Source organism: Bombus bifarius, unplaced genomic scaffold, assembly GCF_011952205.1.
Source record: "Bombus bifarius isolate JDL3187 unplaced genomic scaffold, Bbif_JDL3187 scf7180000008007, whole genome shotgun sequence".
NCBI classification, from domain to species: Eukaryota; Metazoa; Arthropoda; class Insecta; order Hymenoptera; family Apidae; genus Bombus; species Bombus bifarius.
In genome coordinates, this window is record NW_022884385.1 from 275616 (window position 1) to 295251 (window position 19636).

General features: G+C 31.2%; 1 protein-coding gene across 3 annotated transcripts in view; it reads left to right on the forward strand.

The window, feature by feature from the left end:
- Nucleotides 1-419: 419 nt before the first annotated feature.
- Nucleotides 420-19636, forward strand: part of LOC117206462 — a 41003-nt gene continuing 21786 nt past the window's right edge. The window contains exon 1 of one of the 3 annotated variants that reach the window (XM_033445811.1): nt 420-499. In XM_033445811.1, coding sequence (XP_033301702.1) covers nt 483-499 — 17 coding nt within the window. In that variant the 5' untranslated portion in view covers nt 420-482. Of the gene's footprint in view, nt 527-19636 lie in introns of all 3 variants that reach the window. The other 2 variants (XM_033445809.1, XM_033445810.1) reach the window with 2 other exon arrangements.

Genomic DNA, 19636 nt, shown 5'->3' on the forward strand with positions numbered 1-19636 from the left:
TGAAAAAAATACATTTATACTATTCAACAATGTGGACTTCGATAAACAAAAATTTATAATAACCAGTTTCCATCTTTTAAAAAAAGAGGATAATGCGATTAAAATATTATCGTAAATATAAACTGTTCCATAAAGTTTTGACCAATTCGCGAATGGACTCGCTTTTTTAATCTGTAATTAATCTTATACGGATAATACGCGATAAATCGTTTTTGCCGTAACACGTTCCGCTCACATGGGGTTGTTTTATTATCTTGTCCCCGTGGTGTTTTGCATTTCCATAAAACTATCCCATTTCGCCTGCTATAGCCTGTGGAAATGTGAAAAAACTCTCGTTCGATAAATGTATCATCGAATATCCAATTAAGACAAAATTCATTACTGAGATAGTGGAATTCTCAACCATTCCTGTTGATCCGTAATATTTTTCTGTTTCAGTTGTGTGCGGCGTCGGGGTGGATGTGGCGTACCGTCAGCACGTCATGGGGTTTTACGTTACGTGAGGATAATTCAACATGCGTATACCGTAATTCAACTCAATTATCAGATTTCGAGGACCAAGTATCGAGAAAGAGAGAGAAAGAGACAGAAAGATTTCTTATTCAATTTGTTTCATTATTTACAACATTCTTTATTATGGTGAAAAATTTACGATTAATATAAATTCTTTTTATAATCGAAAAATATGAAATTTAATAGAAAAAATCTATTAACCTTTGCCTTACGAAGTTCCAATAGTGCAAGCCATAAGCAACAACATAGTCGCTCACACGTCGAGTCATTTCATGGTTTGTCTAAGCGCTCGGAGTTGTGCAAATTGCACATATCTTTTGATATACAGGGTGGTTGGTAACTGACGGTACAAGCGGAAAGGGGGTGATTCTACGCGAAAAAAGAAGTCGAAAATATAGAATAACAATTTTTTTTTTTATTTTTCCATCGAGACAACGATCTGCAGTGAGATCCGTTATAACGAGAAGTGATAAAGTGCACGCGAACCGAGCGAAAATTCAAAGTCGATTTTCTCGAAAACAAAGCCTCGAACGAAAAATTTTTGTTCTATATTTTCGACTTCTTTTTTCGCGTAGAATCACCCCTTTTCCGCTTGTACCGCCAGTTACCAACCACCCTGTATAAATGCATGTGTAAGGTACAACTAATTTTATTTTGCAAGATGTTTGATAGATAGTTACTAGCAATTGATCATTGAACAAAAAGATTTATTATCTTGAAGTGAATAATAAATCAATAACATCAACGTACCATGTCTCTCACACGATACTGTAGGTTAAGGGGTTAAGTGTTTCAACAATGTTTGAATAAATTTGTATAAAAGTGAAAAGCTAATATTTATTTCAGTAAAATAATTTACACAATTAATTTCTCATTTGTTTATTATATTTATGATACGATAGAATAAGGCAGTAGCAAAGATAAAAATGATTGATGAAATGATGATGATGATTTTTATTAGAAAATGATTCTAAAATTATGTTTTGTGATACTGTTTTGAATAAAACTACATTTTCTACTTGTAATACAATTAAATATGTTTTAGTGATATTGCATGCAGTATTATAAGTTTTATTTTGAATACAAATAAATTTTAATAGAAATATTTAAATACAGATTACAGTAGTTGTATTTTAATGTTTGCATTTTAACGTTGCAATTTTGTATTTGATCGTTTGAATTTTGAGTAACGACTAACGATTAGTAATAATTTAGATAGAATTTTAACAGGAAATAATAATGGCTTTGTTATCAAAGAAATTGCTCTTATTACTTGTTTTCAAATTTAGAGTCGGAAGAGTCATTATGCATATTCTGTACAAATTATATAGACGAACAATTTTTATATGAACTGAAATTTGAGAAAAACTTGGATATTAATTTTCTGGAAGAAGTGTCTCTCGAAAGAAAGCTGAAAAAGGATAAAAAATAATAAAGGTCTAAGAAAAGAAAGTAAGAGAAAACCAGTCTTCTTTAGTCTTTTGACATCATAATTTTTACTTTCATTATTTTTAAAAGAAATCCTTATTTACTATTTATGAATTATTCCATATCCAGTTATACATATATTACAACTTATGTTGAGAATTTAAATTAAAACTCACAATAATGATTTGATACATACAAATTTTTAATTTATTTGAGGTGAATAACGTGTAGGGTTGTTTGATAAAGAAACTGGTGGATGAATTTGTAATAACAAGATATATTGAAACAAGTATGTATATGTATAGAGATAATGTATGCCGATTTTGATCATCGCATTACCACAAAAAGTTAACCTTCTTGTGTAACTCCAGCTGAACATTACAAGAAACAGCAATAACAATCTAAAGTTGTAACCCAAAACAACGTTAGTATTCAACGATTCATTCGATTTAAATTTTCTATGTATTTTATACTTATAGCATTTTACATTTGAGAAACTTTAATATCTTTATTTAACTTCATATCAATGCGTTTGATCGACAACTTATTTTCGAAAGTAATATAATTATGTCATATCCAACAGAATGCGTTTTCATTTTGCCTGATTCTTTCCTCCGTAATACGATAGATTGGTAGAGAAATTGGTACACAAATAGAACAACACTCGAGTAACGACTTCGAGTGTCAGTTTTCCACTATCTTCTTAGACCATTGCCCGTATCGACCCTACAAAGTCGTAGAATTAATTCGAAAGTAATCTGTACGCGGTCGAACTCGAACGAGATGTATCGAGACGAGTTGGTTCTAGCCGGAGCTAATTGCACGTACCAAGACAGACTATTCGGGAAGTTTTAACCCTTTCGCTACTACGGGCGACTACAGTCGCTTTCCGTAAAATGTCACTGACATACTACGAGCGACTACAGTCGCTCTGCATAAGATGCCACTGACGTATTACGGACGACTATAGTCGCTCTGCGTAAGATGCCGCCTATTGTACATACGACGAGTATTGTACATCCTCAAGCCTTTTATAAACAATAAAATGGTGTAACAAGAGGGCAGTGTATATATTGTTCTCTTTCCACAATGAAGAATTGATTGACACGAAACGTCATCATCACACACAAAAAATTATTAAAAAAACCGAAGTGTGTTGTCGATTATAATCGATTGATGGGAACTGTGGAGCGAATCGCGATGCCAGTGTCAGATTTGCGATGTTGGCCTATGTGTAACACCATATTTCGAAAAATACCACACGCAATACTATTATTAAAAGCTACTAGTATCATACAATTATATTATATTACATCATATTATCATATTCTGTTATGTTATTTGTTTCCAAATTTTAATTAAACGTGAATGTGTTAAGAAGTTATAAATACTCTGTTTTGAAGAAAGCTTTTTTCTTCGAAAACACCGTCAGAGAGCAGTAAACGTGGCCGCTGAGATCTTTCTCGCGCACCGTGCACTGTTTTGGCGTGGCAGTTCGTTCAGCGGAAATGCCGCGACGGAGATGCCGCTCGTAGTAAAAGGGATATTAGTGAAATTACAGGTTATAAAATCTGGCTTGTAGAATTTTGTTACGAAATGTTTTTACAATTTTACAAACTTCAAGTTAAATCACTAATATTACTCTTTACAAATGTCTATAGCAAACCGATAGGGGGAGTATTGAAGATTTTAAGATCACTTTTGTAGCAATTCCAACAGTCAAAGAGGAAATCGCTAGATATGCAAAAAAGTATAAAGAAAGACTTGTAACACACCCAAACCAGCTGGTTGTTGAAACGAATAAAACCATAATAGAAAGAAGACTGAAGAAGAATAGAAATAAAATAAGCAAGAACACAATAGAAATAAAATAAAAAGCTTGGAAGATGGTGTTACGTTTTGTTTGGCTCGTTTTGGTTGTGTTGCCGTTAATTTTTGAATTCAGATTAAATTGTAGCGTTGTCTGTCGTTTAATGCGATTGGCAATTAAACTCCACGTTTCGGTTAACCTGCTACACGCAGGAGTACTGGCATCGGAGAGGATCAAAGTTGGTGAAAATAAATGTTCGCTTAATCCTATTATATTATTAGACAAATATTCTTCACAAAAAAATGTTTATTCGTATTCTAATTGGATATTGACAGAATTGTCGTTGAAATTTCGAATACTCGAAGTTACAATCGTTCGCAATACGTTTTCACTCTTATTAATTACAAGATTTTAATTTGATAGATTTTCAATAATTTACAAATTGACAAATACAAACACGTCGATTAACAAGACTAACAAGAACTGGGAACTAATGAAACAAAGAACTAAAAGCTAAAGAACTAAAGGACTAAAGAACTTAAGAACTGAGAGCAAAAACTAAGAGCTAAAGGAACTAAGAGCTGAAAAGCTAAGGAACTAAAGAATTGAAAGGCAAAGGAACTGAGAAATTAAGAGCTAAAGGAATTGAGAATTAATCGCTATGAACAAAGAAATTACTTGCCAAGAATTGGGGAACTGATCGCCAAGAACCAAGGAATTAATCACCAAAAACTGAGGAACTAATCACACAAAACTGAGGAATTAACTACTCTGAACTAAGGAATTATTTCTCTATCTTCTATGTCGCTACGCTTATTTATATTTAGGTCTACCGTGGAGGGGTCGTCATGTGACGGGTTATTCCGCGGGGGTTGTGAGGCTCGAATTTGCTTTCTATACAAATTGTTAAAATTTATTTAAATTTCAAATTGGAACGCTCACTCGCGCTATTGGTAATTTTAGTCTACGTTACGGCGCGTGCGCAGCGCGGGACGTGACAATGGAATCCCGCTGGGGGTAACCATCCACATGTTATATTATTATACCAGTAAGCTATAATATTGTACCAAATGTCCTACTGGACAAATTGTAAAATTTAAGTAAATAAATAAATAAAAAAAAACTTTTGTAGCGCGCATGAGTCAACGGAAGATTCGAATCGGGAGTGACTTACACTGTTGCTTCAACATTGTTTTGGTTTGCTAGGTTCAAAAGTAAACGAACTGGGATAAATATTATCGCCATTATTTGTAATCGTCAACCGGAGTTACATTCGAACATTTTATAATACCTACCGGTCGATACAAACAGACGAACGTGCTCTCTAGGAAAATCAACATAGCGAATCAGTATAGCGAGCCAGTATAGCGAGTCAGTATAGCGAGCCAGTATAGCGAGCCAGTATAGCGAGCCAGTATAGCGAGCCAGTATAACGAGCCAGTATAGCGAGCCAGTATAGCGAGTCAGTATAGCGAATCTTTATAGCGAGTCATGCAGTCGAATAGCGAGCGAGAGTTGAACAGTAGCATTGAGCGAGCGACGATAACGACCGGCAAACATTATCTCTGTACTTGTATTAAAAGTGATTTTAATATACGTTGACTATTACAATCTTATCACTCGTCGCTTTAAGAAACAAACACGTATAGTAATCCACCTCGCTTTTATACAGACCTATACATTTTGTATACGCCCATTGATCCATCCTTTTATTTTTTATAAAAACGATATTAAAACATGTAAGTCGGAGACTAACTAATTTAGAAAATATTTTTGCTTCATATAAATGAGAAAATATTTTTGAATATTCCAAGTAGAGCTTTTTACAATTACAAAATCCATCTATAATAGCTTATTATCAACTCAGTTGAAACCGTAGGTTGAATTTTATAATCGTTAGAAATGATCGGTTTATTTAAAAAATTTTTGCAGTGTTTGATTAAAATGTTTTCAATTATCCATTGTAGAGGATAATATCGCGAATTTCGTGTAGCTGACTTACCAGAGAAACTAAAAACCTACAAAATTACTTTGTCACAAAATTACTTATATTTACATATCAATACAATTATTATTAATGTATTTCTAAAAAGAATTACAAAACTTAAAGCACTTAACTCATAAAAATTTTGGCATAGAACTACATCAGAAATTGCAAACCTCTAATTTTTTCAGCTCCGATAAGATACCAGAACATTATCGATGCCTACGTAGGGCTTACAAGATATCAATATAATGTTATACCTATTATTTCTATAATATCATTTACATAAAACAGGTATATGTAATATTTGTAATATTGCACTTTATATTTTTATTTTATTTCATAATCAAAATCAAAAAAATTCGTAAAGTTAATGTTTCTACGTATGCTGACTTTTCTAACTGATTGCGTGTACATATGTAATTAATTAACAATATATAATAATACTATATAATAATAATAACAACATATAATAATACTAGCACTGAAATCTTGTAACCTGTAACTTATAAAATGCCGAGAATATTAATTCGATTGGGCAAGAGAATGCTAATAATTCTACAATCCTATAATTTCATTTTCGGCAAATTTACGATGCTTACGATCAAAGAAAGTAAAAAGTAAGAGAAAGAGGAACGCGATAGAACTCCAACTTTATAAAGTTCGAGATTCTTTCGTTAAACGCTAAACCTTGATACTAGAAAAAATTAAGACCAAAAAGGCAATCTAGCTAGAATATTTTTAATTTTTTTTGGAACGCAGCCGGCCAGTCGTGAATCGAATCCACAAAAAATCTAATTTCGATGCTGGGATTAAATTAGCGACAAGCGGAAGCTTTCGCCAACGGAAACCGCTCGAATGAGGTTATCGGCGACGATTACCGAAATTTCCCGATATCCCGTACAGACTGGCGTTTTTCCGCTCGCGTCACCGTGACATCGATCGTAAAGAGCATCTTCCATAGTCGTGGGTCAGCATGCGGAAAAACACGCACGCAGATCACTGAAGCGCGCCGCGAAGCTTATTTTCCAGAGAGAAATGGCCTGTGTCTGTAGTTTACCGTTCTACCGGCATTATTTTTACGGTGAAACGTATCGTACACGTGCATAGAGAATATCATGCGAGGGAAGAAATTGAGAAAAATGTTTTACATTTTCAACGTTATTGCATTACTTTCGGACCAGGAAATCGGTGCTCCTCGTGTAACGTAGTTGAATACCTCTATAGGAATTTGGAACTTGATGCTTCCTTTCTGACGATCACAGCTTTCGTTCGACGATCATATTTTGCCATGTAATATTAAATAGGATCGTTCGTGGATCTTCCTTTTGAATTACAGTTTGGTTTTAGTTACAGAATATTTTATTCGCCAAAATTAGATGCAAACTACATAGCACATTCACATTCACATTCACATTTTTATTTTTTCTCAGGGCGGCAGTTTTAGAGTCCAGTACGTTTTCAATTAATTTTATGTTACCAAAATTGTAATTTTATTAGATTTCGGAGGAAAACATGTATTGTCCCAACCTATTTATAATTTTAAGAATCTTATTCGTAGTAATATTAAAATATTGAAAATTATACTATATTGAAGATGTTAAAATATTATTTATTTTAACAATTATATCTTTGGCATACACCGAGTAAGTTTTTCTCATTTTTAACTATTTTGTATTTAAATATTCATTCTTAATCATAAAATAACATTAAAATAAAGAAACTAGAAAATCTGTATTTATCATGTACTTTCACATTATAAATTTTGTATATTAAAGTTTATTAACGAAAGATTAATACGTAATTTTTTCAATTATTATTAACAGTTAATGTCATATCAATCAATTTGTAAGAAATGCTTTATATTACAAATATAATTTATATTTTGTTTCCTTTATGAATTTTAACAAATCTTGTATCCCTTTAAGTTGTCTTTAAGAGAAAGCTTTAGTTTACATCTATGATGGAATACTTAAATTAAATTATAATTTGAGCAGCTTCACATTAACAATAAATAGTCTGTTATCATATAGAGACTGGGTATTTTTCTAATAATTTCTTCAACTTACAATTTCTGGAAAAATATTTTGTAATTGTGTCAGTATATAAACAACAAGAAACTAAAATATTCCATCAACTCAATTCTAGATATATCAAGCAAATGAAATGTGCAATTCATCTTGTTTTGAATAGACACATGATCTGTCTTATCTTAGCAAGATGATGCTTATCGAAAAGTTAGAGAGAGTAAACAAGATTCGCGCGAATCAGCTCTTCTTGATAAAGATAATGTTGTTATTTCTATACTCGGAGGTAGGATCACAATAGTTATTATTTTATTGAATGGATAAATCTATCACACCGTTGTGAGCCAGAGAAACCTTTATTGTACGCGCTTACAAATACTAGGGATAAAAACAAAAAAGCATCTTAAACCTATCGATTAAATCTATCGATTGTAACTAGGATTATCTTCTAGTTACTATTTCTTATAACTAACGCATCTGCATATAGATGGCGAGCAGAAACTCACGTTGTCATTTTCAACAGATAATCTGTTAACGTCAGATATTTTTATTTATTTCATAAAATAAATCTTCGGAAATTACAGTTTCTATATTGCGAAAATACGTAAGTTTAATCTTATTCGGAATGAAAGTTTCGCGAAGGAGATAAAAACGTATCGCTGCAAAAGTGACGTAGCTCGAACGAGGTTATTTGAAAATTCTTTAAGAGTTTTTAGAATTCGCTGCAAGAAAAATTCTTTAGGGTTCTGTAAGGTTATAAACGGAAAATAGAAATTTTGAAAATAGATTCTGTTAAAATAAAATTTGTTTTATCAGCATTATTTTATTATTATTTTTAAATTCAATAAGCAAAACAATATGTCGTTACGTGAAAAACAATTCTCAACTCTTTACGCATGTATTGTTTAATTCTGTCAGTTTCTTTTTATTACTGATTTACTGATTTTTATTACTAATTCTGTATGCTTTGGTACAATTCACATACTGTTACTACAAATCAATCAAAGTGTCCACATACAGCACCATCGTTTCAAAAAATCTAATAAACATGACAGGAAGCTACTACTGTAAAAATATAAGTGTTATCACTTGATAACTTCGATAAAAAATTGGCATTTTAAAACTTTCTTAACTTTTTAAAAATGGATTTTCCACTGAAAAAGATCTGGGAAAATTCTCAGATGTGTAATACTGGCTATAGTATTTCAGATGTTTTGCATAATTCTTTATAGGTTATAACAACAGAAATCGGGCATTAACTGTAAATTATGTTTAGGCCGACAACTACCCTGATAATAGAGGGCTAAAACTTTGACAAAATGGTTTTTCTAGGAAATTCTTTCCATTGATGTATCACATGTTTAATTTGATTTAGGGGCGCCTTTATCATGTTTATTCGGTGATAACCTTTAAAGATATTCGAACATGATTTTATATTTTTGGTATTTCTTTGAAATCGCCATTAATGTGATATAAGCTTCTTTCACGAATATGATGTAATTAGTCGAAATTTGCATGTTACAAATGTTGGATATTTATTGGAGCAAGAGAGAATATGTGAAATTTGTATGGTCAATTCTTAGTTTTGTTAGTGATACTTAACGTTTTCTATACATCAAGCGATAAAGCTAAACCAACAGGGCTATTTCTAATTGTTAATACCATAATTCACGTTATCATGTTGTTGTACAATTCATACATTGTTACTACAAACACACTGAAGTGTTCAGATACTTACGAAGTATGAATACACTCACATTTAACTTAACTATTTGCTGTCATGTTACTTAACGAACAAATCAAAAACTCAAAGAAGCGCTATCAATGAGTATGCGGTAAACAATCAATGTCGGAAAATACATCGAGGTAATCGAATCCAACGAGTCAAATCGAATCAAACGAACAAAGTTCGTTATTCTTTATTGAACGAATCTCATGAACTTATTACTAAATATGCCTACAGCGGGATTTAGCGTGGGGAAAAGTCAATACAGAATCACAATTCTAAGTGTACTTACCGTAGTGCGTTTGACAAATTACAAATTCGCAGATATGCCTGGTCGTTGCAGATTGCATTCCGTTAGTCTCTATGGAAATGCGTGTTTTCCATGCATATTGAGCACTGAAATATGATCGAATGGGTATGTTGCAAATTAAGAGCTGCACGCACGTTGAGTAAGAATTGAAAGAAAATTTGATTTTACGACCGTCGTGGTCGTATTATGATTTCCTGAATTCTCGTTAGATTTCTCTTTCTTTTCCTTTTCCCCTTTTGTTTGCCCTTTCAAAGTTGTTTGATTAAATTGCATATTTAAATTGTATATTTTTAGAATAATGTGTGAACATATCGTTTTGATATAATCAATATAAAATTATACTGGATTCACTAACGAGTTTCTAACGAACCCTTTAAAACTGAACACGTCAAATACTATAGCTTATACATAAAAATTGTAGATATGGAAAAAGTGTATGCGCATTAATATTTTACTTTATCTTCTTAATGAATTTCATTAGATCCACGTAACTGTATTATTTTCCTTTCTTATTATCAAATTTGAAAGTAATTGATCTATTTATAATAATTTTTAATTTCTAGTTTTTGAATCAAATGGCATTTCAAAATACGTACAAAATATTTGCATAAATCATGCTTTTAAGCATTAATTTATATACCGGAACACTTGGAATTTTTAGAATATTTGGAATGTTCAGAATTTATTTCAATAAGTGTATTTAGCCTTTTTATTTACATCCCCACATTATATTCTTGGACATTTCCAGAATGATTTTTGTATTTGCAGAAATAATGCACTTAAGAGTTAACCTAGATATTGAAATTTTACCATAATATGAAAATTTAGCCTTCTTTATTTTCTTACAGTATGTTCGTTGGTTTTTCTGAATAAAGACTGCGTGCTGGTGTAAGGAAAACTGGAAATATCAATTATAACATAAAAGTATTTGAACAAATTAAAATAAACTTCCGCTTTCCATATCAACGCTTTTTATTAGGCTATTTTTGTTTAACTCGAACAACCGTCCTCGAATTAAACTCAAGTTTTAAATAACGTTTGTTTCATTCCCTTCCTCTAATTAAATATTCTCAGAAAGCACCTTTTGACAAACTAAATTATTTAAATGTCTACTTTTACTATATTCTTATATACAGAAGGAAAGGAAAATAAACGTAAGCTACTTCAAATTAAAACAAACAAATATTTTCTTTTAATTCTAGAAAACGCTTTCGTCATAATACAAGCTCAATTTTCATACTAGCAGATCTTGGACGAAACACTCACTTTCTTTTTCTCTCGTTGTGTCTAAAGTATAGATCTGTTAGGTGAGCCTTACTGAAGAGCCCATACTACAAGCTCAATTTTTTTCTTGTTGTATCTTTTATAAAATATTCTTTGTTATCAATGTACTTTTTTCGTTTTAAATTTTTGTAAAATTTTACCATACGAATTGAACTTTGATTTTCTTCTATCCATAGCCGACGTTCATACCGAAGAAATTAAATTTGTGTTTCCAACATATTTTTAACATGTTTCTAATAAATATAAGTCGATCAATTAATTATACCCTTAATTATACATTTTTAATTTTATGCGACATTTGCCCGTATTAAAATTTTGAGTAACATTTGTGTAGGAATGTTTATTATAAATTAACAGAAAAGAACAGTATGATAAACACAATATTGTAACACTCTCGCAAAATTGAATATAATATCGCACTTCACGAATTCGCTTAACACTATTTCTACGTCTCAGCAACACGATGAACTTCTCTCGACCACGATTAATTCAACTCTGACCATTACCATTACTGTAACAAACCCTGGCAACGGTCATAACACTCCTTGACAACATAACATATCTTAACAACGTTTATAAACAATCAGCCACGTCTTTCGCTAACGTCACACCATCCCACATTTGTAACGATTTATTATGGTTTACATGTAACATATGAAAATTCTATTTATAATAAAACTTAATATGTATATCAACTTCTTCCTATTAACTTTTTATTAACTAAGTTATGGTTTCCATAGCTGAATAGTACTGAACAACAATTATGTATTTTAGAAACCTTAATGTATCATAATAATATATGTATAGCTGTTGGTAAACAAATAATCACATATTTATATGATACTTGTATTCATTCGTATTCACACATGCAATGAAGGGCAAACTTATGACAACTTTGGAATAATAACTTTCAAATCAAGCCTCTGGTATTTTCGATGTTGGTTGATAAATAATTTTGTACATAAACGTCGATATTTTTGACACAAAGTGTAGTCTTTGAGATTATTTGGTATTTTGTTTACTGTGTTTACTGTGTATTAATCTAACACTAATTAAATCAATGAAACTTCGAAAATTCTGTAAATTGTAGTAATAAAATTAAAATTCAAATTTCTTTCAAAAACCAGTGTGGTGTTTGGTGGAGAATTAAACTTGAGCGAAGGCTCGTACAGACACGACCAATAGTCGAGTGACTACTCGGCACTCGACTGTTAAATGGTTTAGTGCGTAGAAAATGTCTGAATAGTATAGTTAAGCTTTTAAACTCTCTCTCGAGATTTTTTTTTTTTAATATTTATTAAAATTACAATCAATTCTCACGTTGAGAATTTTCAGTAATTTTTTTGGCGTGGCGCAGTAACATGGCTAATTATTTATAATAAGTTGATACTTATTATAAATAAGTATAATTTATACGTAAGTATTGTAAATAAGTAAATGTTACTTAATTTAAATAACTAACTCTCGAGAGATTTTTCTTACATCTTATACCGAGACACGTATCTATCCTGAGATGCTCCTTATTTTATTATGTATTGTAAAATATATAACTGTATATACATAATTATACGAGAAAATCTCCAGCGCCCGTATAATAATATTAATTTTCATGAGAATATATTGAATCGCGTTTCATCCTATATGGGTACACAATATTAATAATTCCCTTCGAGGTCGCAACTGATCGCAGTTAAAATTGGCATTTTTTAAAACTATGATATTTAGCGATTATATGAGTGCAAATCATTTTTCAATCAATTTCAGACATTTTTGGAAATGAAACAAAAACAAAATTTTTGGTAATTATTTAGAAAGCTGCTACTGAATTTCAATGATTTTCAAATGTATTGTAGAATTCAATATTTTGAATAATTTTTTTGTTGGTTTTTTAAAACCAAAGACTTTTTTGGTTTTCGAAATATTTGCAAAAAGGAGTCGGCACCACATAGCGAATTCTGCTTACACATACTACGTATGTAGCTGTGACACAGTCATAAGAATAGCATAGCATAGCATCCATCAGCTGTGAATCTTTTTATGTTTGTACCATACTTTACAAACCTCAATCATCCCCAACTGCACGTGCGGGATTACAGGCAAAATTTCAAAAGTCTGTTCTGATAACAACATGATTTTCGTAGTCGAGTAATTCAATTCTTTGATATCATGGTTGAAATCACATGAAAACTAGTCCAAACCTAAGCCAAATCATTAATGGTAACCACTTTTAATACATAGTTGTGCATGGGGTTGTAATGCCCGTAAGGATCCATGGAATACTCCACCGAACCTTCGTTTATACATATACATTTGCAAATTTTTTCTAGCTTAATACTACAAATGTAGGAATGTTTATTATAAATTAACAGAAAAGACAGTATGATAAACACAATATTGTAACACTCTCGCAAAATTGAATATAATATCGCATTTCACAAATTCGCTTAACACTATTTCTATATCACAGCAACACGATGAACTTCTCTCGATCACGATTAATTCAACTCTGACAGCATTACCACGCTCATTTTTCCCTTAACAAACCTTTGTAACGCTCACAACATTCCTTGACAACATTAACATATCTTAACAACGTTTACAAACAATCAGCCACGTTTTTCGCTAACGTCACACCATCCCACATAAATATATGTCGGAGATAAAAGGAAAACCGGAGCCTTCCCTTTGCAATTTTGAGAAAGTCATCTAATGCTTTAGCCTAGATTTTATCATAGCTGTAATTAAGCAATTGTCATTTGTAATTGTTTGATATTTGTGAAAGCGAAAGTGGGTTCGAGGTGACAACTGGTCGCCGAACGTAGCCACGGTCACGGGATAAACGTTTTGCCTGACGAAGGTGTAGATCGGTTGTATTGTTCTCCCTAGAAATCACATAGAATTGTACTTTAGAGATGTCGATATAATGGGACACACGTTGTATTAGGAATCAATCTCCAGACAGAAACTACCTAGCAACGGCGTTTGGATCTTTCTCGATGTTTCCAAAGAGTATACAACAAACTTTTGACAGAAATTGCCTAGCAACAACTATTGGAACCTTCTCGATGTCTCCAGCGAGCATATACCAAACAAATGCAGTCGTATAGCAAAAAAAAGATTTTCATCAGATATTCATTCGTGTGATCGCCTTGGAAAGTGATACATCGAGCAATTTACCGAGTGTCTCAGCAATCGTATTTTTGTGTTTAAAATTATTCTACGCATAGTAAAGAGTTATCCCGTTGACCGTGGATTCGTTTGAACTCCGGAACATTGTTAATAGCGTTAATTAAATTCATTATTCGTAAAACCTATCAATCGTTAATCTCATTATTCGTTAAATTTATTATTCGTAAGACATATTATTCGTTCCTCTTATTATTCGTTAAACTTATTATTCTTTAATCTAATCATTAGTTAAACTTATCGTTTGTTAATCTTATCATTCATTAAATTCATTATTCATAATATTTTGTAAAATCTTGTATATTCGCGTAAATATAATCTCTGTTTCGTAAAACAATGGCTAATTCAAACGAAGAATCGTTACGCGCCTTAAATTCTAATGATAACCCGACATATATAAACGTGCTCTCTATCATAGCTTCTGCTATTGTATTGTAACACTATAAGAGTGAGATATTTACACCTTTATTTATTTCAATATATTTTTCTTTTACAAATTCATCCACTCGTTCTTCTATCAGTCAATCTCAACAATTTTTAAAGAATCTTATATTTTATTTGCTACTTAATGGTTTTATACATTTTTCAAGAAATATCCACAAGTCTTGCGAAAACGTCTAATTTATCATGAATATCGTCACGTTGTTATTTTTCTTTTATCTTTGGTTGTATAACTCTATGAAACGAGTTTGAAATTTACGAGGAAAGATCGACTAGTCTGATTAACGCAGTTGCAAGCAATAAATCGCGTTTGGGGACGTTACATTTAATGTATGATACTGCTGTGATTGTTCGAACGGTGACGATCTTCGACCTTATGGCAATGCGATTGTGTTCATACGTTATTCGATGTGTTAACCTCAATTTTGAAAGAAAAATATATTGAAATTCATGTAACATATTTGAAAGATTTAAAGATTAAATTAAGTACAATGTAACCATAAAATAGACTTCTAGTGCAAAGCTCGTATTGTATCAAAAGAAAACGTAGAGAGTAATAAAATGATTTAAAGAATTTTAGGGCAAATGGAAAAGTAACAATGCAAAACTACAATTTTAGAAATATAATAAAATATAATTCAATCTTTTATTCACATAGACGCAACGTAATCTATATAAAAAATAATATTGAAATTTTCTCGTATCATTTATCTTTTGACGGCTGAGTAGCTGATTTTCTTTTATTTAGCATACTTCAAAGGTCAAAGTTCAAAGAGGAAGCGAATTTTACAAAAATTCTATCAATTAAGTATTGATAAATAATTCCACCAGTTAAGTTTTATCTTATGCTCCTTTATCTTATCATATTCCCCTAATTTATTTCCAACAGATTTTCACTTACGCTATATGTTCGATCATTTGCACTTTCGTTAAGGAAATTATAATGGTGGAAAAAGTATAATTTATAAAAATGTTCTAATAGTAAAAGGTTAAAATATTACAATGCAAATTTAATTAAAATTTGAAGTTATTGAATTATGAAGTAATCTCATTCTCGTTTATTGTATAATGAAGGTATGAGTGGGTAATTAAATAAAAAAGAAAAATTATTCAGTTAAGAATATCCAATTTGTACCTGTATGATTTATGGCAGAGATTATGTTTTCTTACTAAGGAAATAAATGCGTAGGTAGAACGGAAGATAGTGTTGCTTTTAATCTGCTACTGAATCTAAATCTTCTTCTTGATACTAATTTATTGCAAAGAATATAGCAAGTAAGTAATTGTGAGAAAACCAAGTTCATAGTAATTTTAGATCTAACATGAAATTATTTATTAATTTTCGTTATGATTTAAAAATAAATGATTAATAATAATATTTCTCTTCCTTTAATGTTATAAAAGTTAATTGCAGGATTTTTTGCAAGGCTGAAATGTACGAAAATTTTAATGTTGAAATTAATTCCTCTAAACAAGGTTATACATATACATTTTGGGGAAGAAGTGAAAATACAAATAAAAGAACAAGGCAAATACATTTTTCATCAAGACAAATCTATTGACATTTTTATTAAAACGATATTTTTAGTGAATACTTTAGTGATAAAGGTGTTTATTAAATATAGAAAGGAAAATTTTATACTCTTACGAACAAACTTATTATTATGTTCAAAAAGTCAAAATATCTTGAATTATGTATTATGATATTTTTTTTTATAAAATCGAGTGACTTCTCTTCTTTTTTCAGACATATTGCACCGGAAGTTACTGCTCATTCTGAATTATGAACTGTTAGGATTATTTATGCACACATGATTAGTTTTTATAGTCAATATATATGTCGGGTTAACATTAGAATTTAAGACGCGTAACGATTCTTCGTTTGAATTAGCCATCGTTTTACGAAACAGAGATTATATTTACGCGAATATACAAGATTTTACAAAATATTATGAATAATGAATTTAATGAATGATAAGATTAACAAACGATAAGTTTAACTAATGATCAGATTAAAGAATAATAAGTTTAACGAATAATAAGTGGAACGAATAATATGCTTTACGAATAATAAAATTAACGAATAATGAATTTAATTAACGCTATTAACAATGATCCTGGGTTCAAAGGAATCCACGGTCAACGGGATAACTCTTTTCTATGCGTAGAATAACTTTAAACACAAAAATACGATTGCTGAGACACTCGGTAAACTGCTCGATGTATCACTTTCCAAGGCGATCACACGAATGATGATCTGATGAAAATCTTTTTCGCTATACGACTGCATTTGTTTGTTATATGCTCGCTGGAGGCATCGAGAAGGTTCCAATCGTCGTTGCTAGGCAGTTTCTGTCAAAAGTTTGTTGTATACTCTTTGGAAGCATCGAGAAAGATCCAAACGCCGTTGCTAGGCAGTTTCTGTCTGGAGTTTGATTCCTAATACAACGTGTCCCATTATATCGACATCTCCAAAGTACAATTCTATGTGATTTCTAGGGAGAACAATACAACCGATCCACACCTTCGTCAGGCAAAACGTTTATCCCGTGACCGTGGCTACGTTCGGCGACCAGTTGTCACCTCGAAGCCACTTTCGCTTTCACAAATATCAAACAATTACAAATGACAATTGCTTAATTACAGCTATGATAAAATCTAGGCTAAAGCATTAGAAGACTTTCCCATAATTGCAAAGGGAAGGCTCCGGTTTTCCTTTCATCTCCGACATATATTTTCGATACTTCAGATACTATTTTGTACATACAGCACGTGTTACAGCATTGACACGAAGAGAAGTTGCTTCAAACTTTTATTGAAAATCGAAGCTTTGTAAGTACTAAAAAAACATACCAGCGAAAAAGATATTCAATTTCTGGAAATTGTCCAAAGTTCTCAATTTTATTGGAAATCCCAAGTTTATATTAGAAAAGTAAATTTCAGGTTTTGAAATTCTGTTCAATGATTTGGATGAAAATCGCGATTTTATACCAGGGCAATAGAATAGTAGAAGAAATAATCGATTTTAAATTGGAATATGATTGCAACAAAATAAATTCCAGGAATTGATGGAAGCTTTGAATTTGTAATTTTGATCGAAATCGTGATTTTGTATTAAGAAAATAAAATAGCAGAAGAAATATTCGATTTCAAAGTATTCCAAGAATTTTTTTTTATTATTTAATTTGTACTTTACAATTTGTCCAGCTGGACATTTGGTAAATTACAAAAATTTAAAGCAACTTCCCTACGCACATTTACTTAATTTATATAACGTACATTTCCTTGCCACTGTTCAAATTAATTCTGTTTCATTTATTAAATGTGCTTTATTACTATTTCCTATTAAATCACTCAAAATAATTAAAAATTAGCAAAAGAAAGAAAAACAGATGAAAGATAGTAATTTAGGAAACTGTATTGCATATTTCTAGACTAAATTCAGAATTATATAAATAACATTTACGTCACCTAATTTACATTGCAATATCGAATAATGAAAACATTGTACAAGAAAAGTAAAAAAAGTTATAAAGTAAGTTGCATTAGCAATTTTAATACAGAAACTCTGTAAACAAGAAACATAACAAATACAGGGTGGTTGGTAACTGGTGATACAAGCGGAAAGGGGGTGATTCTACGCGAAAAAAGAAGTCGAAAATATAGAATAAAAATTTTTCTTTTGAGGCTTCGTTTTCGATAAAATCGACTTTGAATTTTCGCTCGGTACGCGTGCACCTTATTACCGTCTCGTTATAACGTAGATCGTTGTCTCGATGGAAAAATTAAAAAAAAAAATTAAAAAAAATTTTTATTGTATATTTTCGATTTCTTTTTTCGCGTAGAATCACCCCCTTTCCGCTTGTACCACCACCCTGTATATTAATAAACATTTCCATTATAGGTATAAGAAGAGAAATCTTCTTAACCCCTTAACCTACAATTACGGGCATAGCCCGTAGTACGATGATCGGGCCAAACGTAAATATTACCATTCTCGAACGTAAATCGTAGCTTAAGGGGTTAAGCCACAATAATAACAGAATAAGTAATGTGAACTGTCCTGCACAATTAAATTAATATTATCAGTGAAATTTTACAAATTGCAAATTATTTGCCACTTATTGATATTAATACATCATCTTGTATAGTAACTTTTTAAACAGATCACACGGTTTCAAAAATGATAATGTTTATCTATTAATGTTTAGTAATGTTTATGCATTTATAGAAAATTTAAAGATACAAAACCACGCAGAACGTATCAAATATACAAAAGTATATGAAATGTCCAAAGTATAATATAAGTATACTTTATAATATATGGTGAACGAAACAAATTTCTATTTAGATTCTATTTCTTTATTTATACTTATAGAGATATGAATTTGCAAAAACATTCACCGTCCACTGATAACCTGTTATAATGATTAATGCGAGTATAAATAACCAACTAAAAAAAGAAAGAAAATAATCTGTCATATGTTTATTAAAATATGTAAATAAGAATACACATAAAGTAAAAATAATAATAAAACGCGTTAAGTTGAACATTAACGTGGAAAGTTACTGTGCACACTATGACAGGAAGCAAATATTCCAATATAAGGCAGGCATGAAACCCAATAGTACAAGTAATGAATGGACATATTGATTCATTTGTTGGTGGGTTCTCATTTGGATAGCAATAGTATGTTACACGATACAACTGGTGGACAGCACTTGCAGTGCATTCGGTTGCGGTATGATCAGCCACTTGGTAGTACGAAATATACATGTATATTATTGTACATGTGTATTCGACGCAACGGTCCAGTGCATATTTCTCGTATTAGCTTTATCCACGCATGGCCATGCACTACAAGTAACATTAGTGCATCTTGTCTTCCGCAAAATTACTATAATACGCGCGAAATGTCTGAGTTTC